This window comes from Pristiophorus japonicus, chromosome 14 (assembly GCF_044704955.1).
Source record: "Pristiophorus japonicus isolate sPriJap1 chromosome 14, sPriJap1.hap1, whole genome shotgun sequence".
NCBI classification, from domain to species: domain Eukaryota; kingdom Metazoa; phylum Chordata; class Chondrichthyes; family Pristiophoridae; genus Pristiophorus; species Pristiophorus japonicus.
The window spans coordinates 97,342,809-97,367,167 of NC_091990.1; the positions used below are offsets into that span (position 1 = coordinate 97,342,809).

The following is a 24,359-nucleotide window of genomic DNA, read 5'->3' on the forward strand; positions in this document are numbered from 1 at the left end:
CACTCCAAGCCCATATATAATTCATGTAAAATATTACATGTATAATTCAAGTAAAATATTATCAATCGCTGGCTCACCTTCAGGCCCTGTTTTACAGCTTGCAGAATTATTTCTACAACTGTAGTCGTCTTTCCAGTACCAGGAGGCCCATGGATAATTGCAACTTCCTTCTGTGACAGTGCAAAATGTACTGCTTCCTTCTGAGAGTCATCCAGACAAGGGTTATATAGCTCTGGGCTTTCTGAAGAAAAACAAACCAGCAACCAACACTTCTTATTAAGGAAACAAATCACATTTATGGCAGAGTTCAACACAAAGCATGAATGAACTTAAAATCAGTTCTGAAGGTTGCAACATTTTCATTCTACGGGTAGGTAAAAATTTTAAAGATAAAAATAAAATAATTTCTTAGTTTCCATCCAATCTAGCCACTTCAGTGAGCCCGAAGCGGAACAAAAAGAGAATGCAGGTGTTGCTTTCCTGTAGAGAATGGTATGTCACCAATGTTTCTAGATGTTTAAAACAAAAATGATCACAGCAGACAAAGGGAACATATCAGTTGTAGATTCTCAACACCCCTGAACTGTAAAATTAAATGGAATGAACTCTCCATTTTCAAATTATCAGGATAATGAACAAATGATGTGCAAGAAATTGATCTTACTTAGATTTTCTGAGGGAGAACTTGGCTCAGAAGTGCCAAACAGGACATCAATGAGATTAGAAGTAGGTCCAGCATGATATTGGCTCAAGGCTTTTAAAGCACTGAAAAGAAAATGATAAATAAAATAAAAATTGAGTGCAGCTTTGATGAAGCCAGAATTTTCTATACATGAGTCTGAAACACGAAATAAAAACACAAATCAATATTTCAGGTACCTAACACTTTATGGGGTGCTATGTGGAGAAAGGTCTGATACTTGATAGGAAATAGGTGCACAAACTTCATGTTCACATGCTTCGCACTGTTATTGAAAACAGAAGAATATCGATTTGAATTTTCTGCTGGTAGATGAAATAGATCTCAGTATAATAGTGCAGGGACCTTCTGCAATCTAGAAGTGAAGGTCTAACATAGAAAATAGGTACGGGAGTAGGCCATTCAATAAGATCATGGCTGATCATTCACCTCAGTATCCCTTTCCTGCTTTCTCTCCATACCCCTTGATCCCTTTAGCCATAAGGGCCATATCTAACTCCCTCTTGAATATATCCAATGAACTGGCATCAACAACTCTCTGCGGCAGGGAATTCCACAGGTTAACAACTCTCTGAGTGAAGAGGTTTCTCCTCATAGTCCTAAGTGGCCTACCCCTTATCCTAAGACTGTGTCCCCTGGTTCTGGACTTCCTCAACATCTGGAACATTCTACCTACATCTAACCTGTCCCGTCCCGTCAGAATCTTGTATGTTTCTATGAGATCCCCTCTCATCCTTCTAAACTCCAATGAACAAAGGCCCAGTTGATCCAGTCTCTCCTCATATGTCAGTCCCGCCATCCCAGGAATCAGTCTGGTGAACGTTCGCTGCACTCCCTCAATAGGAAGAACATCCTTCCTCAGATTAGGAAACCAAAACTGAACACAATATTTCAGGTGAGGCCTCACCAAGGCCCTGCACAACTGCAGTAAGACCTCCCTGCTCCTATACTCAAATCCCCTAGCTATGAAGGCCAACATACCATTTGCCTTATTCACCGCCAGCTGTATCTGTATGCCAACTTTCAATGACTGATGAACCATGACACCCAAGTCTCGTTGCACCTCCCCTTTTCCTAATCTGCCGCCATTCAAATATTCTGTCTTCGCGTTTTTGCCCCCAAAGTGGATAACCTCACATTTATCCACATTATACTGCATCTGCCATGCATTTGCCCACTCACCTAACCTGTCCAAGTCCCCCTGCAGCCTCCTAGCGTCCCCCTCACAGCTCACACCGCCACCCAGTTTAGTGTCATCTACAAACTTGGAGATATTACACTCAATTCCTTCATCCAAATCATTGATGTATATTGTAAAGAGCTGGGGTCCCAGCACTGAGCCCTGCGGCACTCCACTAATCACTGCCTGCCATTCTGAAAAGGACCCGTTTATACTGACTCTCTGCTTCCTGTTTGCCAACCAGTTCTCTATCCACGTCAGTATATTACCCCCAATACCATGTGCTTTGATTTTGCACACCAATCTCTTTTGTGGGACCTTGTCAAAAGCTTTTTGAAAGTCCAAATACACCACATCCACTGGTTCTCCCTTGTCCACTCTAAAATAGTTACATCCTCAAAAAATTCCAGAAGATTTGTCAAGCATGAATTCCCCTTCATAAATCTATGCTGACTTGGACCAATCCTGTCACTGCTTTCCAAATGTGCTGCTATTTCATCCTTAATAATTGATTCCAACATTTTCCCCACTACTGATGTCAGGCTAACCAGTCTATAATTACCCGTTTTCTCTCTCCCTCCCTTTTTAAAAAGTGGTGTTACATTAGCTACCCGCCAGTCCATAGGAACTGATCCAGAGTCGATAAGACTGTTGGAAAATGATCACCAATGCATCCACTATTTCTAAGGCCATTTCCTTAAGTACTCTGGGATGCAGACTATCAGGCCCCGGGGATTTATCGGCCTTCAATCCCATCAATTTCCTGAACACAATTTTCCGCCTAATAAGGATATCCTTCAGTTCCTCCTTCTTACTCGATCCTCGGTCCCCTAGTACTTCCGGAAGGCTATTTGTGTCTTCCTTCACGAAGACAGAACCAAAGTACTTGTTCAACTGGTCTGCTATTTCTTTGTTCACCATTATAAATTAACCTGAATCCGACTGCAGGGGACCTACGTTTGTCTTCACTAATCTTTTTCTCTTCACATATCTATAGAAGCTTTTGCAGTCAGTTTTTATGTTCCCGGCAAGCTTCTTCTCATACTCTATTTTTCCCCCTCCTAATTAAACCCTTTGTCCTCCTCTGTTGAATTCTAAATTTCTCCCAGTCCTCAGGTTTGTTGCTTTTTCTAGCCAATTTATATGCCTATTCCTTGGATTTAACACTATCCTTAATTTCCCACGGTTGAGCCACCTTCCCCGTTTTATTTTTACTCCAGGCAGGGATGTTCAATTGCTGAAGTTCATCCATGTGATCTTTAAATGTTTGCCATTGCCTATCCACTGTCAACCCTTTAAGTATCATTTGCCAGTCTATTCTAGCCAATTCACGCCTCAAACCATCGAAGTTACCGTTCCTTAAGTTCAGGACCCTAGTTTCTGAATTAACTTGTCACTCTCCATCTTCATAAAGAATTCTACCATGTTATGGTCACTCTTCCCCAAGGGGCATCGCACAACAAGATTGCTAATTAGTCCTTTCTTATTACACATCACCCAGTCTAGGATGGCCAGCTCCCTGGTTGGTTCCTCAACATATCAGTCTAGAAAATCTTCCCTAATACACTCCAGGAAATCCTCCTCTACCGCATTGCTACGAGTTTGGTTAGCCCAATCAATATGTAGATTAAAGTCACCCATGATAACTGCTGTACCTTTATTGCATGCATCCCTAATTTCTTGTTTGATGCTGTCCCCAACCTCACTACTACTGTTTGGTGGTCTGTACACAACTCTCACTAGCGTTTTCTGTCCCCTTGATATTCCGTAGCTCAACCCATACCGATTCCACATCATCCAAGCTAATGTCCTTTCTTACTATTGCATTAATTTCCTCTTTAACCAGCAATGCCACCCCGCCTCCTTTTCCTTTCTGTCTATCCTTCCTAAATGTTGAATACCCCTGGATGTTGAATTCCCAGCCTTAGGCACCCTGGAGCCATGTCTCCATGATGCTAATTACATCATACTCGTTAACTGCTATCCGCGCAGGTAATTCGTCCACCTTATTCCGAATACTCCTCGCATTGAGGCACAGAGCCTTCAGGCTTGTCTATCTAACACACTTTGCCCTTTTAGAATTTTGGTGTAATGTGATTTTTGCCTTAGATTTCTCTACCCTCCACTTTTACTTTTCTTCTTTCTATCTTTTGCTTCTGCCCCCATTCTACTTCCATCTGTCTCCCTGCATAAGTTCCCATCCCCCTGCCATATCAGTTTAACTCCTCCCCAACAGCATTAGCAAACACTCCCCCTAGGACATTGGTTCCAGTCCGGCCCAGGTGCAGACCGTCCGGTTTGTACTGGTCCCACCTCCCCCAGAACCGGTTCCAATGTCCCAGGTATTTGAATCCATCCCTTGTGCACCACTGCTCAAGCCACGTATTCATGAGCTATCCTGCGATTCCTACTCTGACTAGCACGTGGCGCTGGTAGCAATCCCGAGATTACTACTTTTGAGGTCCTATTTTTTAATTTAGTTCCTAGCTCCCTAAATTCATCTTGTAGGACCTCATCCCGTTTTTTTACCTATATCGTTGGTACCTATATGCACCATGACAACTGGCTGTTCACCCTCCCTTTTCAGAATGCCCCGCACCCGCTCAGAGACATCCTTGACCCTTACACCAGGGAGGCAACATACCATCCTGGAGTCTCGGTTGCGGCCACAGAAACGTCTATCTATTCCCCTTACAATTGAATCCCCTATCACTATAGCTCTCCCCCTCATTTTCCTGCCCTCCTGTGCAGCAGAGCCACCCATGGTGCCATGAACTTGGCTGCTGCTGCCCTCCCTTGATGAGTCATCCCCCTCAACAGTACCCAAAGCGGTGTATCTGTTTTGCAGGGGGATGACCGCAGGGGACCCCTGCACCACCTTCCTTGCACTGTTCTTCCTGTTAGTCATCTATTCCCTATCTGGCTATGTACCATTTACCTGCGATAAGACAAACTCACTAAACGTGCTATTCACGTCATTCTCAGCATCGTGGATGCTCCAGAGTTCATCTACCCGCAGCTCCAGTGCCGCAATGCAGTCCATCAGGAGCTGCAGGCGGATGCACTTCTCGCACACGTAATCGTCAGGGACACCGGAAGCGCCCCTGACTTCCCACATAGTACAGGAGGAGCATAACACGTGTCCGAGCTGTCTTGCCATGACTAAACCCTTAGATTAACTTAAATTGGCAACAATGCTAAAGGTTACTTACTGATATGGAAAAGAAAAAGAAAAACTACTTACCAATCACCAGCCAATCACTTACCCCCTTGGCTGTGACGTCACCTTTCGATTTCTTTCTGCTTCTTTTTTGCCTCCCTGCTGCAGCTGCACCGGCTCCGCCTTTATAGGCCTCACCACGCTGCTGCTCCGCCTCCTTTCCAACTTCCCGCTCCGCCTCCCGACTCCCTTCTGGGCCTCCTCTCTGACGTTGGGCCTCTTGTCGGCCTCACCATGCTGCTGCTCCGCCTCCCGATTCCCTGCTGGGCCTCCTCTCCGACGTTGGGCCTCTTGTAGGCCTCACCATTCTGCCGCTCCGCCTCCAGATTCCCTGCTGGGCCTCCTCTCCGACTTATTAACCACAGTAGTTATTCATTCCCATTCCACCAAGCCCATATGCGGCATTAATAAAGTTATGCCGTTTGACGTATGCCAACTGAATGAGGACAAAGTGAGTAGTATAAATAAGCCTGGTAAATATTGATCTAACAGAAATCTATCTTTAAATATTAAAAAAACAAAAACAAATATCAAACCATTCGTTTCTCAAGTCTCAACACTGTTGAAGGTAAAATAAATAATGTTTACTTTTTCAGTCTTTTGTAAGTGACATCATTGGCCAGTTTCAAAAGTTTATAGGAACAGTCACCATCGAAGCTTAACTGGTCACTGGCTTCATCGAAGGCTACAGTGATCGATTTTTGCGTGATGCGCGTCACAATGCCAGATGCAAGTTGGTCCAGTGGGGTGGAACCTTGGCTGTCATACAGACCCACGATGTCTCCTGAACAACAACAGCAAAGAAAGTTAATGTATTTTCCCCCATGCGCCCCCCCTCCCCAAGACATTATGCATTTCACACTAAAGAAATATTACACTACCGGGAACATTGCTGTGTCCTTCACTAGACAAAGATAAATTCTATTACACAGTCTAAAATATTTCCTATAACAAATAAAAAGAACTACATCAGTTCAATTCCACAGATCCTACAGATTTTTACATTTGTCTGATCCGTGAAGGAAGCACATCCTAGACATTAGACCTACTGCATTATGAATTGCAGTATCCAATCCCTTGTCTGGTACAGTGGAGGGACGCAGTTTCAATCTCCATTCTGCTGAGATCCTGGTCTCAAGCTGTATGGGAAGGAAACCGAGTAGTGGCCAGATATCTCCTTGTGGAGAAAGGGGAGAAAATACGATTCTGTGGCAACTTGTTGTCATGGACAACAGTGACGATCCCCATGTACATGCTGCAGTTTATTCAATCGAAATAAACTGCAGTATTGTACAGGGGAGCGTCACTGGTGGTTTGCAAAAAACAAATCACTGATGGTGTACAAACAAGCCAGATGTAAGCCTGACAAGTAAATGTGAAATCTGAGAAACGCATAGAAAATTTGTATGCATGAAGTAGACAGTCATGAAACCTTTGCAAGAAGAGGTGAGTGAGACGGGAAATTAGTTATTGCAGTGATTTACGTTATACACTTTCGCTGCAATGGATGTGACAGCATTAAAGAACAAATTAAACGCACCAGGGCTAAAGTTATTGCTGGGCAGCGCAGCAGTGGCCTCATACTTTCTAGGTTCAAAGATAACAAGTGAGCGTCCATATAATCCAGTTCTCTGGCTCGCCACCTGAAGCTTCAGCAGGCAGACACCTTGCTGCTGGAGTTCTTTCACTGAGATGTTTTCCTGCCAGGCCCTAGGAAGCAACCAGATGAAAAATAGTCAACAAAAACTTGCATTTATATAGCGCTTTTAACATTGTACCTGTAAAATGCTTCAGAGGAGCGTTATCACACAAAATTTGACACCGAGCCACACAAAGAGATTCGATGACAGTTGACCTAAAGCTTGGTCAAAGAGGCAGGTTTTAAGGAGCGTCTTAAAAGGAAGAGCGAGAGAGAGGTAGCGAGGTGGAGAGGTTAGGGAGGAAATTCCAGAGTTTAGGACCTAGGCAGCTGAAGGCATAGCCACCATTGGTGGAGCAATTGAAATTCAGGATGAGCAAAAAGCCAGAATTGGAGGAGTGCGGAGATCTCGGAGGGCTGTAGGAGGTTACAGAGATAGGGAAGGGTGAGGCCATGGAAGGTTTTGAAAACAATGATGAGAATTTTAAAATTGAGGCATTGCTGGACTGGGAGCCAAGTACAGGGGTGATGGGTGAACGGAACTTCGTGCAAGTTAGGATATAGGCAGCAGAGCTTTGGATGAGCTGAAGTCACATCATTACATGCCTCTGTACAGATTACAGAACTTTGCACAGGGATCTCCATTCTAAACTGGCCCTCAGCTGTTTGAGGGTTCCCTTATTGCAAATAGTCAGCCTAATTTCTAAATGAACATGCACGGCTCTTTGTTGGCGTAAAGCCTTACTACAGGTACCTTCATTGTGTGGATTATCTGCGGACTTTCTTTCCATTTCATATGCAGAGATATTTTAAGAGACATGGAGATTGCATTGTCCCATCTGTTCCATGGGTAGCGTTCCATCAAATGGTAGAGCCCCAAGGAACCACACTGCAAACTGTTCATAACTCTGTGCTGCTATAGAATAACCTCTGTTCCACATACATTTAACACCAAAAACCTTCTAGTAAGCTGCTTGAAAGCAGTGTTTTTACAGAGACAGATCATCAATATTTATTATATCCATCAAGCTGTGTATGAGAACTGCTATCATTTAGAAATCTATTGCAAATTACAGATAAAGGGGCCAGAATCAATATAAAGTCTTCTTCAAATAATCTCATGAATATTCAACAAAGCAGGTTGACTTGAATCAGAAATCATTGGGTCGGGATTTTGGTTCCTGTAACAATTAAGTGGAATGTATTGGCAAAACCCCAATGTTGGCCATAAATTATTCAATTATTGGTTACATTTATAATTGGAGCCGTGGGGCTGAGTATCACATGCCTGAAACTCTTATACTGGAGGGGATGAAAGGACAGTGCAGAGAAAGCATACCTGGTCTCTTCAATTTCAGCCGCCCTTTCTTCTTGTAATAACTCTAAATTTCGAGACACAAAGACCTCCATCGCTGTACCTATACAGAAGTAAAAGAAAATGGCAACAACTCAAAAACAATTACAAATAGGACTTTGCTTCAAATTACTCGTGTGAGGAAAGCAAGGAGCTGTTATTGCATCCATTCGCATTAGAATCTTTAACGCAAAAATAAAACTTCCGAATGTGTTCACAAATGGGAAGAACACAGGGAAAGTGTACCTTATATCATGGAGGGAGAGATTAGGAGGTGTGAACAAAAGCCTGGATCAAAATGAGGACGTTTTTGAATGGAAGAGAGAATAGTGAGGAGGTGAAGGAGTTTAGGGAGTGAGCTGAAGGCTCTGTCACCAAGAGTGGGTGAAGGGAGGGGGATACACAAAAATGCAGAGTCTGTGGACTAAAGGTACAGGTATATAAGGAGGAAGGAGGTGCCAGAGATACAGAGAAGAAGCTAGTCATCCTAAAAAAAATCACTCAGAATATGACTGCACTGGTAAGTGTGAACTAAAAGGAGACCAATAGGAGTTCAGTACACTGACCCAGTACACCAGATATTGTGTGCAGGCAGGTGGAAAAAAATAACCTCGCAGAGCAGGCCGAGCCCACAGCTTTACTCTATCCCAAACTCACTACACTGGTTCAATAGGGCTACTCGACGAAACACATTAATGGGTCAGCAACAAGGCAGGGCGTTAGCTAATAACAGTTGTTAGATAATTGGACAATGGTGTAAGGGGGTGGGACCGCCCCCAAAGGTATAATTGTAACTTGAAAACTTCGCTCGGGGAGAAGGGTGTGGCGAAGCTGCGGAGTTACCCCACTTCTTCCAGAGCGCTCTGTACGAATAAACTGTGACGTTTTCTTTCACTGTACTTGGACTCGGTGTGGAACTTATTTCCCTTACAATTTGCCATTGCGAGCAGGGTGAATACGGTCACTTCGGGTCGCCTAGCCAGTGGATAGGAACGAGTAGTCAAGGTTTGACCATCCAGTCAATTGGGCCCCGGAACAGGGCAACCCCTGAGCCCCGATTCACCAAAGAACAAAACGTCCGTTAACGGTGAGAAAAACCACAGTTGAACCGCGGGTTAGAGGCTAATCTAGCTTGGTATGAGCGATGTGTGAAAGAAACGAGTGTTCCCCGCCACTTCGATTGTCACAAACTATCTCAGTCACCTAACTTGAGCTGGAATTAAGAGGGCGGATGCCCCACGTGAAGGCCAAGGATTAAGGTCGAAGGGAACATAGAGAGGACAAAGTGGCAACGGAAAAGCGGAACAGTGAGTGAAGAAGGGACTAATCTCCTTGCGACTTTGAGTCACACAGGTCGGGACATTGGGAGTCGTGTGTAGAACAATTAATGTGGTTGTAGTAAGTTGCGGGTGCAGCTGGAAAAGATCGTAGTGGGTCGCGGAGGCGCCATTTTTAACGAATCGCAAGTGTGTTGAAACACCTCTGCCGATAGAGACTGCAAGTCCTGAACGGAGCGCTGACAGTAGTAAGACCGCGACGGGAAAGACTGCGATGTCCGGTAAGGAAACGGAGTGGGGCCCCCCGGGATCCCTGACCAGACTGTACCTAGTCGACCAAAAGGGATTGATAGATAAAATGCAAAAGGAGGGTTGGGACCCGGCAAAGAAGGTACACAAACAACGGGAATGGTGGGAAACACAGAAGCAAAAGAAAATGAAGAAAGCTGCTGTTTTGTTGGTACACCAGTTGGTCAAATTGACTGATGCGGTGGAGAATAAAATGACAGAATGTGTAGAATTAAGCGCTAAACTGACAGAAAAAAATAAGCGAATACGGGAGTTGGAAAAACAATTGGAAATGCACAATCCTCCCCGGTTTTTGGGGTTTTACGTAACAGCGGGCAAAATCGGAGGAGAAGGGCCACCTGGGTATCAGGAGGAAGAAGAAGTTAGTCCAACTGCCCCACCGGCAAGGGACGACTCAGACACCAAAGAGGCGATAGCCGCTCCTCTGAAACCGGGGGGGGGGGGGGGGGGGGGGGGGGGGGAAACGGCGGTAGCCCTTACCTCTTAAATTTGGCCATTTAGCCCAGCTGAAAAACAAATAGTCATGACCGAATTGGGACCCTTGAAGCCCAGGTCGAACAACGAGGCTTATTGGGCAAAATTAGACATGTTATGGGACCTACACGACCTACACCCCCGCGCCAGTTGTCCACGAGACAAGTGGAGGAATCTACAGGGCGCTGGGATGTCGGACGGAGGATGGTTAACGGCGGTGACACTACTCACGACTCGGGCCCAGCAAGTCGCTGCGTTCTTCCTCTTTAAAACAGCGCTCCAAACCGCCCTGGGCAATCCTCAGGTTAATTGGGGGAAAATCATGACATTTAAGCAAAGGAAGGGTGAGGGGAACGATTATTCAAGGCCTATAAGGAGTCGTCCGGACAGGCCGACCCGCAACTGACCGATCCACCCTTCGTTCAGATGTATAAAGACGGGTTGTCCGTTAAACACCAAGCGGTAATAAAGTTGGGAGTAATGACCCACAGTGTATACGATGAGGTTGTCCGCTGGGCATGTTCGGTGGATGCTCAGGATCATGAGGACAAGCCCGCAGTGGTGAAACAGAAGCGGGTGGGGGCGGCAGGGACCGCCTCCAAGGGGGATGGGGCATATTTCCAATGTGGAAGGATGGGTCACATGGCACGAGACTGCCGCTCTGCCAAATTATGTACATATTGCAATAAGAAAGGCCATGTAGAGGAGAATTGTTGGAAGGAAAGGGCGCGGGAACATCCGGAAACACCTTGCGCGATAAAGTAGGAGGCGAGGAATAAAACCAGTTCCTAGACTACCTAAAGACCAAGGGGACTCGCTGACGGGCGGCGGCCCCAGCCCGTGGGCGAGGCGACGAGCGGATGTTTGTGTCTGCACTAGTAGGGGGCCGGCCATGTGAAATGCTAGTGGACACCGGAGCCGCCGTCTCAATCACAAACCTACCCCTGCCCTTGACTCGGCATAAGATTTACATAGTGGGACTGGGGGGGGGAACAAATTCCGGCGTTCAAAAGCGAGATGCAGGTGGTGGAACTGGAGAATAAACTCTTGTTAGCCCAGTTTTGGGTATGTAAAAATAATGAGGGAACTATCTTGGGAATAGACCTGATGAGGGAATTTAGATTGCTGGTAGACGCCAGACACAATAAAATAATTTGGCCAGAGGTGGACGGATGAAAAAATAACTCGTCCATCGCCTTACGAAACATTGCAACGATAGGTAGCGCCGCCCTAAGGGTCCGAAATTGGAAACAGGAGCTGGGGATATATGGGAAAAAATGTGAGGCATTAGGAGAGGTCTGGGCAAAAACAAAACAGGACACGGGACAGGTAAATATGACACCAATCCATATTGCGGGACCTGAGCATCAGGCGCACCGACAGTACCCAATAAAGCCGGAAGCGGCGGAAGCCGTATTAAGAATCGTGTCCGAGCTCGTCAGCAAAGGGATACTCCGGGAAACGGAGAGTACCACAAACTCTCCGGTATGGCTGGTCGTAAAACCTGACGGGCCCTACCGTCTCACTATTGATTACACTGCCCTGAACAAAGTTACCCCTAAATTACGTCCCATAGTGGCTAGCCCAGCTACCATTTTGAATGGCCTGAGCCCACGGCATAGGATATTCACGGTGCTGGACATTGCAAATGGATTCTGGTCCCTTCCCCTGGACCAGGAGTCACAGGAGAAACTGGCCTTTACGGTGGGTGGGAGATAGTATCCTGGACCCGACTGCCACAGGGATTTCACAATAGTCCAGCAATCTTTCACCGGGTTATGGACTCGGTGCTGGAAACCATAGACTTGATTCCCTACCGTAGCACAGTATTGCAGTATGTGGATGACCTATTGATAGTGTTTGAGGACTCGGAAGGCCACCAGGAAGCACTTATTGCAGTCCTGGAAGCTCTGAGCAATGGAGGGTTTAAAGTAAACCCCAAGAAGGCTCAGATCGGCCAGGAGACTGTGACGTACCTGGGACAGGAAATATCCCAAGGAATCAGGACCATGCCTAGTGATCGGAAGGTGGCGATCCAGACAATGCCCCGACCAATCTCAGTGCGAGGAGTCAGGAAGGTATTAGGACTGTTTAACTATAGTAGGAATTTCGTCCCAGGGTTCACCGAAATAGTAGTGCCAATCCAAAGATTGGTAAAAGGCGGAAAGCCTGCCGCCGCACCCATAGAATGGGGAACAGAACAGGAGGAGGCCTATGGGCGACTCAAACAAGCCCTGACCTCTGCTCCAGGACTGGGACTGCCCGACATGGGGAAGCCCTTCCACATTTATTGTAAAAATGAAGGAGGGTTTTATGCGGTGGCAGTCGCGCAACAGCATGGGGACCAGAAGCGGCCGGTGGCGTATTATTCCACACAACAGTCACCTGTAGTAGGCGGACTGTCAAAATTCGTGGCCGCCCTCGATTGTGCTGCATGGGCAGTGAAAGTCAGTGAACCCACCGTGATGACTGGGGATATTGTCCTGCACACGAGACACACCTTGGTAGAAATGCTGAATACTGGACGGTTGAAATTAGTCTCCAATATGCGCAGAGCACGGTGGGAGGCGATCCTTTGTGATCATAAGGGATACGGGAGAGAACCCGGCGGAGGGCCTCCTTGCAGATGGGGAACCACATGAATGTAACGAGGCAGAGGATGAGGCCGCCGAGGGCCGCCTCGTGGATGAACCCCTGGTGGGAGCACAGATGGGAGCTACGTGGACGGGTCTCGAAAGTACGTGGAGGGGACGCCCAGAACAGGGTGGGCGGTGGTAGACGACAGGCTGCAGACCATCGCATCGGGACAGCTAGAGGGGGGACTTTCGGCCCAGGTTGCCGAAATCGTGGCCCTCACAGAGGCCCTGAAGTTAGCTAAGGGGAAGACAGTTAATATATACACCGACAGCCGATATGCATTTGGAGTAGTTCACGACTACCTGGTAGCCTGGGGGAGAAGGGGGTTCATCACAACAGGAGGGGAACCAATCCGGCACCAGGGGAGGGTCCAGGAGTTATTAAAAGCAACGGATGAGCCGTTACAGGCAGCCGTAATAAAGGTTCGAGCCCATCAGAAGGTCAGATCCCCTGAACAAGAGGGTAATGAGGCAGCGGATGCTGCCGTGCAAAGGGCGCTGGAACAAGATTTAGAGGAGAGAACTGAGGGAGTGGGTAGTGTGGCGCATGAGAAGGTAGACATAGTCCACCTTCACGCGGATACCTCCCCCAAGGAGCGAGAAGAGTGGAAGGCGATGGGAGGCGCCCCGGATAAAGACTCAGTGTGGAGGAAAGAGGGGAAGGTCATAGCCCCAAACTGTATTAAGCACACTTTGTTGGACCTACACCACGGTGTGGCACATCTGGGCAGAGGGTCCATGACGGAGCTACTCACGCGCGAATGATGGTGGCCTGGAATGGGCCGGGATATAGCCAAACACTGTCAGCGCTGTATAACATGTGCGCAACATAACCCTGGCAAGCCGGTTAGGATACGGATGACCCATCAACCGAGACCAAGGGGGCCATGGGAAAATATACAGATAGATTTCACCGGGCCACTGCCGGACTCGTGGGGGAAAAGATACTGCTTGGTGGTAATTGACCAATTCACTGGGTGGGTGGAAGCGTTCCCCACACTACAGTGGCCAGGATACTGGCCGAGATCATCATCCCCAGATGGGGGATGCCAGTGCAAATGGATTCGGATCAGGGCACCCACTTCATGGGAGGGGTGATAAAGGCAGTATGTAAACTGATGGGGATAAGACAGAAATTCTACATCCCATATCATCCCCAGAGCTCGGGGATGGTAGAACGGATGAATCGAACCCTCAAGGTGGCGATTGTAAAGGCAATCCGCGAAACCGGGAGGACCTGGGTTGACGTGTTGCCTCTCATTCTAATGAAGTTAAGAGCGATCCCAAACAGGATGACTGGGCTGTCCCCCTATGAGCTAATGACGGGTAGAGCAATGCAATGGGACTGATGTGGGACCCTTAAGGGATAGGATCAGGAGGTACGTCCTGGAAATGAGCAACAGTCTTAAGGAGATGAGAACACAGGTCAGGGATAAGCAGCTCCGACAGGACGAGAAATTAGAATCCACTACCCTCCCAGATGTGCCCCAGGCCGGGACCCGCATAATGGTAAAGGTCATCCTTGGGAAGCCTGGCTTTGCACCAAAATGGATAGGACCGTACGAGGTTATGATTAGCGGAGATACATGTGCCTGCGTCGACATGAGAGGACGGGGGCAGTGGAAACATTGGACCCAGTTTAAGGTTTTCGAGCCGAAAAACTAATGCCTGTAGTATCCACTATTCTTTGATTCGCCCACAGGTCAATAGAGACACAAGCAACATATACGGCCATTTTGCCTTTGACTAGTTGTTAATATAAAGTGATAAGATGAAACTGTGTGCTGCAGTCTGTATAATAGCCTTGGTGTACGTCACGTGCAGCGCATGGGAAGCGAGAACTCCATGTAAACACCTTTCTGTATATGTCTTATGTTTATGCGCGAAATGGGAACTTTTCTAGTTGCTGGGTGTGCTCGCATATCCCTATACATTCCAAAGGGGGAATTCCTTTGCGCCCTGTTCCCCTGACCCTAACTGAGACTGTCAAGTGGCTTCTGAGCCAGAATGGCATGGGAGGAGGACCATCATACCGCTACCGTGTGGACAACCACGGGGACGTCACCGAGTGGGAGAGTGCTGGGTACCCCATTAGTCAAACGTTCCAGGTGTTGTAGAGAGTCGAAAGATATATATAGACTTAGGCATTAGGCACCTGCTGGATATTTAGAACTCACATAAGCTTAAATGGACACACACATAAAATGGCTGCCCAGGCATTATGGGAAATCAGGTAGTCAAACTGTGAACTGTTGAACGTTCACTGACCGAGCAATAACCCTGTGAGGCCCACTGTAGGAATGCCTGGGAAGACAGAGATAAGAAGGAAACCATCTCCTGTGAACAAGGCCATGAAACCAATTATTTCAGGAAGAAAGATAAGAGGGAAACCATTTGCTGTAAACAAGGCTATATACCAATTATTTCTCCCAGATGAAAGAACTAGGGAGAGAACCTATAAAGCCATCAATCAGCCCAAGCTGACAAAAGACGAACACATGGTTCCTGAGACATAAGGGGAATTCTATTGGGTTAAAATAACCTATATGTAATCTATAATCATTGTGATTGGCTTGTGTCCAGCCGTGATGGGCTGTGTAGCTGTAGTAAAATGTTTTGTAACTGTTGTGAAACATATAAAGGTGCATGTAATCCTTTGTTCTGTGAAGAGAAACCTGGATACGGTCCTGAGTTTTTCCTTCCCGCTGAGCGTAATAAAAGCTGCTTCAGCATTGGAACCGACCCTGAGTGTTGAGTGATTCTTCTAAGAAAACACTAACGCTAACACAGGGATGGTACCAACCACCCTATGACCATAAAAGGGAACCCCCATACCTAGCCCTGACCAATACCTCGGGGATCGGGAGACCAACCGGGACCATATGTTTAACCTGAAACGACATCAGCGGAAGGGGACGTGTCATAGGGTACAGCGACTGCCCACACAACCTCAGTATCACAACAGGCGCACGGGTCACCATCCTCTCACGCCTCCTGAATAAAACAGGTGAGGTCTGTGGGCCCAGTCTTGGCACCCCAAGAATGGCGGCGTATAACGGCACGTATTTTTTGTGCGGGCATAGGGCATATCCCTGGTTACCCAGGCGATGGACAGGGTCCTGTTATTTGGGATATGTGGTCCTCTTTATCAGACAGGTATGTACCCTGGCAGAGGTGCGTACCAGGTCGACGAAGACGAGCGATTACCCCGGTAGAAAGACTCTTTGGAGTTATGATGTTCCCATGATAGGGCGCACCATGGATGAACTAAGAAACGTAGAGGGGGTTCTGGAACAAATAGCTAACGACACTGCCGAGGCGATGGAGAGCATAACAGCTGAAATGGTAGCCATACGTACTACCGTACTTCAGAACCGAATGGCCCTAGATTACGTATTGGCCCAGAACGGAGGCACTTGCGCATTGATTGGGGCCGAATGTTGCACTTATATACCCGATAATTCGGAGAATATAACCAATCTAGCGACCATATAACGAGACAAGTGAGGAAACTAACCACCCCGGATGGTGAAGTTGGCTGGCTGGGGGGATTGATGTCTAAGTTGGGACAAAGCATTGTACAGGGTCTGATTTTGATCGTGAGCATATGCCTGGCATTGTACCTTGCGGTGATGATGATTAAGATATGTATGTCCAAGTTATGTACCACAAAACCCATAGCTGCCGGGACTTACATCAATGATACAACAACCCAACTTCCACCCGCAACATATCAGAAGCTGCACCTCCATTTGCAGCAGTACCACCACCAAGGACCCTGGCACAAGACGATGAGGCAAGATTGGATTGTTCTTATCCGCATGAGATGGGAAAATATCAACAGGAGGGACTGTTGGGGAAGAATTATCTTAGTTTATAATACTCTTGTTTTTGGTACTGTACCATGTAAACGTTCAAGCAACAAATTGCCTGCTTAAAACAAAAGACACATTTAGACCCAAACGTTCATTGACCCTGAGTCATGAAGATAGGGGAAGTAGGGAAACGGACGGTTGGAGAAGCAAACAGATGTACCTCGCTTGTACTAATAACAGGAAGACAGTTCCTTGTTTTTCTGCTGCTAAGGGGAACTAACCCCACTTGTGTGAGCGTATGCTAGTTAACCTTTGACTGACCACAATGTAAAGATAGATTGTCGTAGCATTACCATATAGGGTAAGACTTTACAAAAATGTTAGATAACTGGACAATGGTGTAAGGGGGTGAGACCGCCCCCAAAAGGTATAATTGTAACTTGAAAACTTCGCTCGGGAAGAAGGGTGTGGCGAAGCTGCGGAGTTTCCCCACTTCTCCCAGAGCACTCTGTACGAATAAACGGTGACGTTTTCTTTCACTGTACTTGGACTCGGTGTGGAACTTATTTCCCTTACACAGTAATTGTCTCAGCGAAGGGATTTGCTCCAGTTAAGCAATAGCTCTCCCCAAGAGAAACAGCAAGCTGCAGTGTCATTGCAAAGCTGTGAGCCACTGTCACCGTGGTCTCACTACGTAGGGCAGTTTGTATGTTGGGCAAGACATAGGCAACATGATGACAGCCAAACAATGCCCATACTCCGAGCATTGTTCGACAGACGACCGCCCGCCCGTTTCCCACCTGAGAAACAGGCAGCCAGCAGAAGGGGACCTTGGCCACTCCACTGATGCCCGAAGCCCACCGATTTCCGATGGGAGTTAGTTTAAATATGCAAATCGGGCCCAACCCTGTAGGACCATTTGTTTTCAGGTGTGCTGCATTGAGCGGCCTAACCAGCTGTCTTTAAAGGGACCACATGCTGACCCGTGCCAGGCTCTTTCTCCTGGAGTGCCTCGAGAGGGTGTGAGCCGGAATATTTTCCACTCTCCCACAACTGGCAAGCTGCAGCAGTACACCTGCTTGGCAGCACCAGCTTGCTAGTAACATATAATTGAGGCCCAAACCTGGAAGTGGTGCAGGCCTCCCGAAGCTAAATGCAGGAGGGCGGCATGGCCGCTCCGCCAATTTTGGGGCCACTTCTAAAAATCTGTCCCTTCCCACCCCCATGTCTTATAGCAAATAGGACCAGAAAGCCTCAACTTGTCCAGTTGGGTACTTTACCAGAAAAGATACATTAATATTGTTCGGGGTAACTCACCAGCAGAAGATGTCAAGACAGATTCTCACAAATGTCACAACAGGAACCAGCTAATAACCACCTTGCTCCAAGAGGGTGAGTACTGTCTTGAGCTGACATCATGGACATCTAGAGATGATGTGTCCATTTTTGGCGTCAATAAGATTTGATCCAATTAGCCAAATTTCAGATTCTTTGAAGGACAAATCCTGCTTTAGCCATAAAAATGGAAGATGCAAACACTTCCAAGAAGAGATTGGTTTCCTGAACCTTTACTGCATTGTTGTCATGTATGATTGTTAAGGACAAATATTTAATGGGACGGATTTTACATCAAAGAAAGAACACCCTTGAAATACAGGGAGCCTTTCAGCATTTATAACATTGCCATATGTGATGAGGGCTAATAATCATGCCATGGGGTCTCACCCAATGCAACTCAACATCAGAGACTTTTCCCGTTCTGGGTTTCGCCCTGGAGCAGCGTGAGAGGCGGCGGTGAGGTCTCCAGCGCCCCGCCCCGCCGCGATCCTCCGGTCAGGTTTTGCGGCGGTGCTGGACAGCACCATGCGGAAGAGCTGTGCCGGGTGCGCAACGCCCCTGGTTGCGACACCGGCGCGAGTTTGGAGTCTTGCCCAACCCGTCCACCCGGAAGTGCGCCCGCAATGACCGCCTGGGAAATCAGAGCGGTCGAACGATCCCAGCAGCGGAAAGGAAGGTAATGTACTCCAAAAGTAAGTGCGAGCGTTTTTTGTTTTAATTTTTTGTGCGATCTGTGTTGCGGTGGCATGAGCAATGTTTTAGGAATGTTCCTGCGTTTTTCCCTTCCTTGCGCCGAGAGGGGTGCACAACACCTCCGTTAGCACTGTGCTGCGCCACCTGACGCAGGGCCCGGACGCACAAACTTAAATACGAAAGTGCAAACTATTCCCAGCCGCTAACTTTCCCGCCCCGCCGCCATTACAGTCCTGAAAACAGAAAAACCTAAAATCCAGCCCTAAGTTTCGAAGAGTTTGCTGAGAAAATCCACAAGGGTTTTGGATTTTGTCTTTTCAAGTTTTTAAACAGACCAGTTCAAATATTGTGCAAGGTTAGCTATTGTGTTGTATCAATATCATACCATGTCCTGAGGAAGGGTCTTGGGCTTGAAACGTCTACCAACTAACTTCTGTTCCTCCACAGATTCTGCTTGACCTGCTTATTATTTCTAGCTTTTAAAAAATATATATTTCCACGCAAGTGAAGGATGGACAAAAATTGCATCAACTCCACTGCACAAGAAATTCACCGATATAGAGATATTTTATGAATACATAAAGAGCAAAAGGATAACTAAAGAGTAGGGCCTATTAGAGGCCAAAAAGGTAATCTGTGTATGAAGGTGGAAAACGTGGGTATGGTTTTTAATTAATACTTTGCGTCTGTCTTCACAAAAGGGACGACGCAGACATTATAGTTAAGGAGGAGGAATGTGCATAGTGAGAGAGGAAATATTAATGGGTTTAGCATCATAAATTGCCAGATCCAGATGAAATGTATGCCAGGCTGTTAAAAGAAGCAAGGGAGGAAATAGCAGAGACTCTGATCATCATTAGCCATTCCTCTCTGGCTACAGGTATGGTGCCGGAGGACTAGAGGACTGCTAAAGTTGTACAGTTGTTTAAAAAGGGAGAAAGGGATAGACTGAGTAATTACAGGCCAGTCAGCCTAATCTCCGTGGTGGGCAAATTACTGGAACAAATTCTGAGGGACAGTATTAATCATTGATCAGAAAAGCATGGATTAATCAAGGACTAACTTGATTGAATTTTTTGAGGTGGTAACAAAGAGGGCTGATAAGGCTCGCGTGTTTGATGTAGTCTACAGGAATTTTAGCAAAACCTTTTACAAGGTTCCACATGGCAAGTTGATCAGAAAAGTAAAAGCCCATGAGATCCAAGGGAAAGTGGCAAGTTAGATCCAAAATTGATTCAGTGGTAGGAAGCAAAGGGTAATGGTCGACGGGTGTTTTTGTAACCGGAAAGCTGTTTCCAATGGGGCTCTGCATTGCTCAGTACTAGGACCCTTGCTTTATGTGGTGTATATGAATGAGATAGACTTCAGAGGGCATGATTAAGATGATACAAAAATTAGCCATATAGTTGATAGTGAGGAAGAAGCTGTAGATTATATGAAGATATCAATGAACTGGTCAGGTGGGAAAAAAAGTGGCAAATGGAATTTAATCTGGAGAAGTGTGAGGTAATGCATTTGGGAAGGGCTAGCAGAGCAAGGGAATACACATTAAATGGTAGGACACTGAGAAGTGCAGAGGAACAAAGGAACCTTGGAGTGCATGTCCACAGATCCCTAAAGGTAGCAGGACAGGCAGATAAGGTGATTAAGAAGGTATACGGGATACCTTCCTTTATTAGCCGAGGCACAGAATACAAGAGCAGGCAGGTTATGCTTGAACTGTATATCATCATCATAGGCAGTCCCTCGAAATCGAGGAAAACTTGCTCCCACTCTAAAAATGAGTTCTTCGATGACTGAACAGTCCAATACGGGAATTACAGTCAGTCACAGGTGGGACGGACTGACAGTCGTTGAAGGAAAGGGTGGGTAGGACTGGTTTGCCACACGCTCCTTCCGCTGCCTGCGCTTGGTTTCTGCATGCTCTCGGCGATGAGACTCGAGATGCTCAGCGCCCTCCCGGATGCACTTCCTCCACTAAGGGCAGTCATTGGGCAGGGACTCTCGGTGGGGATGTTGCATTTTATCAAGGAGGCTTTGAGGGTGTCCTTGAAACGTTTCCTCTGCCCACCTTGGGCTCGCTTGCCGTGTAGCAGTTCAGAGTAGAGCGCTTGCTTTGGGAGTCGTGTCAGGCATGCAAACAATGTGGCCCGCCCAACGGAGCTGGTCGAGTGTGGTCAGTGCCTCGATGCTGAGGATGTTGGCCTGGTCGAGTACGGCAACGTTGGTGTGTCTGTCCTCCCAGGGGATTTGCAGGATCTCGCGGAGACATCGTTGGTGGTATTTCTCCAGCGATTTGAGGTATCTACTGTATATGGTCCACGTCTCTGAGCCATACAGGAAACATAGAAACATAGAAAATAGGTGCAGGAGCAGGCCATTCAGCCCTTCCAGCCTGCACCGCCATTCAATGAGTTCATGGCTGAACATGAAACTTTAGTACCCCCTTCCTGCTTTCTCACCATACCCCTTGATCCCCCGAGTAGTAAGGACTTCATCTAACTCCCTTTTGAATATATTTAGTGAATTGGCCTCAACAACTTTCTGTGGTAGAGAATTCCACAGGTTCACCACTCTCTGGGTGAAGAAGTTTCTCCTCATCTCAGTCCTAAATGGCTTACCCCTTATCCTTAGACTGTGACCCCCTGGTTCTGGACTTCCCCAACATTGGGAACATTCTTCCTGCATCTAACCTGTCTAAACCCGTCAGGATTTTAAACGTTTCGATGAGGTCCCCTCTCACTCTTCTGAACTCCAGTGAATACAAGCCCAGTTGATCCAGTCTTTCTTGATAGGTCAGTCCCACCATCCCGGGAATCAGTCTGGTGAATCTTCGCTGCACTCCCTCAATAGCAAGAATGTCCTTCCTCAAGTTAGGAGACCAAAATTGTACACAATACTCCAGGTGTGGCCTCACCAAGGCCCTGTACAACTGTAGCAACACCTTCCTGCCCCTGTACTCAAATCCCCTCGCTATGAAGGCCAACATGCCATTTGCTTTCTTAACCGCCTGCTGTACCTGCATGCCAACCTTCAATGACTGATGTACCATGACACCCAGGTCTCGTTGCACCTTCCCTTTTCCTAATCTGTCACCATTCAGATAATAGTCTGTCTCTCTGTTTTTACCACCAAAGTGGATAACCTCACATTTATCCACATTATACTTCATCTGCCATGCATTTGCCCACTCACCTAACCTATCCAAGTCACTCTGCAGCCTCATAGCATCCTCCTCGCAGCTCACACTGCCACCCAACTTAGTGTCATCCGCAAATTTGGAGATACTACATTTAATCCCCTCGTCTAAATCATTAATGTACAATGTAAACAGCTGGGGCCCCAGCACAGAACCTTGCGGTACCCCACTAGTCACTGCCTGCCATTCTGAAAAGTACCCATTTACTCCTACTCTTTGCTTCCTGTCTGACAACCAGTTCTCAATCCACGTCAGCACACTACCCCCAATCCCATGTGCTTTAACTTTGCACATTAATCTCTTGTGTGGGACCTTGTCGAAAGCCTTCTGAAAGTCCAAATATACCACATCAACTGGTTCTCCTTTGTCCACTTTACTGGAAACATCCTCAAAAAATTCCAGAAGATTTGTCAAGCATGATTTCCCTTTCACAAATCCATGCTGACTTGGACCTATCATGTCACCATTTTCCAAATGCGCTGCTATGACATCCTTAATAATTGATTCCATCATTTTACCCACTACTGAGGTCAGGCTGACCAGTCTATAATTCCCTGTTTTCTCTCTCCCTCCTTTTTTAAAAAGTGGAGTTACATTGGCTACCCTCCACTCGATAGGAACTGATCCAGAGTCAATGGAATGTTGGAAAATGACTGTCAATGCATCCGCTATTTCCAAGGCCACCTCCTTAAGTACTCTGGGATGCAGTCCATCAGGCCCTGGGGATTTATCGGCCTTCAATCCCATCAATTTCCCCAACACAATTTCCCGACTAATAAAGATTTCCCTCAGTTCCTCCTCCCTACCAGACCCTCTGACCCCTTTTATATCCGGAAGGTTGTTTGTGTCCTCCTTAGTGAATACTGAACCAAAGTACTTGTTCAATTGGTCTGCCATTTCTTTGTTCCCAGTTATGACTTCCCCTGATTCTGACTGCAGGGGACCTACGTTTGTCTTTACTAACCTTTTTCTCTTTACACACCTATAGAAACTTTTGCAATCCGCCTTAATGTTCCCTGCAAGCTTCTTCTCGTACTCCATTTTCCCTGCCCTAATCAAACCCTTTGTCCTCCTCTGCTGAGTTCTAAATTTCTCCCAGTCCCCAGGTTCGCTGCTATTTCTGGCCAATTTGTATGCCACTTCTTTGGCTTTAATACTATCCCTGATTTCCCTAGATAGCCACGGTTGAGCCACCTTCCCTTTTTTATTTTTACGCCAGACAGGAATGTACAATTGTTGTAATTCATCCATGCGGTCTCTAAATGTCTGCCATTGCCCATCCACTGTCAACCCCTCAAGTATCATTCGCCAATCTATCCTAGCCAATTCACGCCTCATACCTTCAAAGTTACCCTTCTTTAAGTTCTGGACCATGGTCTCTGAATTAACTATCATTCTCCATCCTAATGCAGAATTCCACCATATTATGGTCACTCTTCCCCAAGGGGCCTCGCACAATGAGATTGCTAATTAGTCCTCTCTTATTACACAACACCCAGTCTAAGATGGCCTCCCCACTAGTTGGTTCCTCGACATATTGGTCTAGAAAACCATCCCTTATGCACTCCAGGAAATCCTCCTCCACCGTATTGCTTCCAGTTTGGCTAGCCCAATCTATGTGCATATTAAAGTCACCCATTATAATTGCTGCACCTTTATTGCATGCACCCCTAATTTCCTGGTTGATGCCCTCCCCATCATCACTACTACTGTTTGGAGGTCTGTACACAACTCCCACTAACGTTTTTTGCCCTTTGGTGTTCTGCAGCTCTACCCATATAGATTCCACATCATCCAAGCTAATGTCTTTCCTAACTATTGCATTAATCTCCTCTTTAACCAGCAATGCTACCCCACCTCCTTTTCCTTTTATTCTATCCTTCCTGAATGTTGAATACCCCTGGATGTTGAGTTCCCAGCCCTGATCATCCTGGAGCCACGTCTCCGTAATCCCAATCACATCATATTTGTTAACATCTATTTGCACAGTTAATTATTGCGGATACTCCTTGCATTAAGACACAAAGCCTTCAGGCTTGTTTTTTTTAAACACCCTTTGTCCTTTTAGAATTTTGCTGTACAGTGGCCCTTTTTGTTCTTTGCCTTGGGTTTCTCTGTCCTCCACTTTTCCTCATCTCCTTTCTGTCTTTTGCTTTTGCCTCCTTTTTGTCTCCCTCTGTCTCCCTGCATTGGTTCACATCCCCCTGCCATATTAGTTTAACTCCTCCCCAACAGCACTAGCAAACACTCCCCCTAGGACATTGGTTCCGGTCCTGCCCAGGTGCAGACCGTCCGCTTTGTACTGGTCCCACCTCCCCCAGAACCGGTTCCAATGCCCCAGGAATTTGAATCCCTCCCTGCTGCACCACTGCTCAAGCCACGTATTCATCTGCGCTATCCTGCGATTCCTACTCTGACTAGCACGTGGCACTGGTAGCAATCCTGAGATTACTACTTTTGAGGTCCTACTTTTTAAATTTAGCTCCTAGCTCCTTAAATTCGTTTCGTAGGACCTCATCCCTTTT

At 46.8% G+C, this 24,359-nt stretch overlaps 1 protein-coding gene across 5 annotated transcripts in view; it reads right to left on the reverse strand.

Annotated features, from left to right (window-relative positions):
• Positions 1-24,359, reverse strand: part of ighmbp2 (immunoglobulin mu DNA binding protein 2) — a 64,400-nt gene that overhangs the window by 36,967 nt on the left and 3,074 nt on the right. For 3 of the 5 annotated variants that reach the window (XM_070899396.1, XM_070899395.1, XM_070899392.1), the window contains exons 2-6: positions 8,079-8,157; positions 6,641-6,810; positions 5,689-5,884; positions 665-765; positions 78-241 (exon numbers count right to left, since the gene is read on the reverse strand). In XM_070899396.1, the coding sequence (XP_070755497.1) occupies positions 78-241; positions 665-765; positions 5,689-5,884; positions 6,641-6,810; positions 8,079-8,157 (710 nt within the window). Of the gene's footprint in view, positions 1-77; positions 242-664; positions 766-5,688; positions 5,885-6,640; positions 6,811-8,078; positions 8,158-16,484; positions 16,508-20,706; positions 20,729-24,359 lie in introns of those variants that run through there. The other 2 variants (XM_070899393.1, XM_070899394.1) reach the window with 2 other exon arrangements.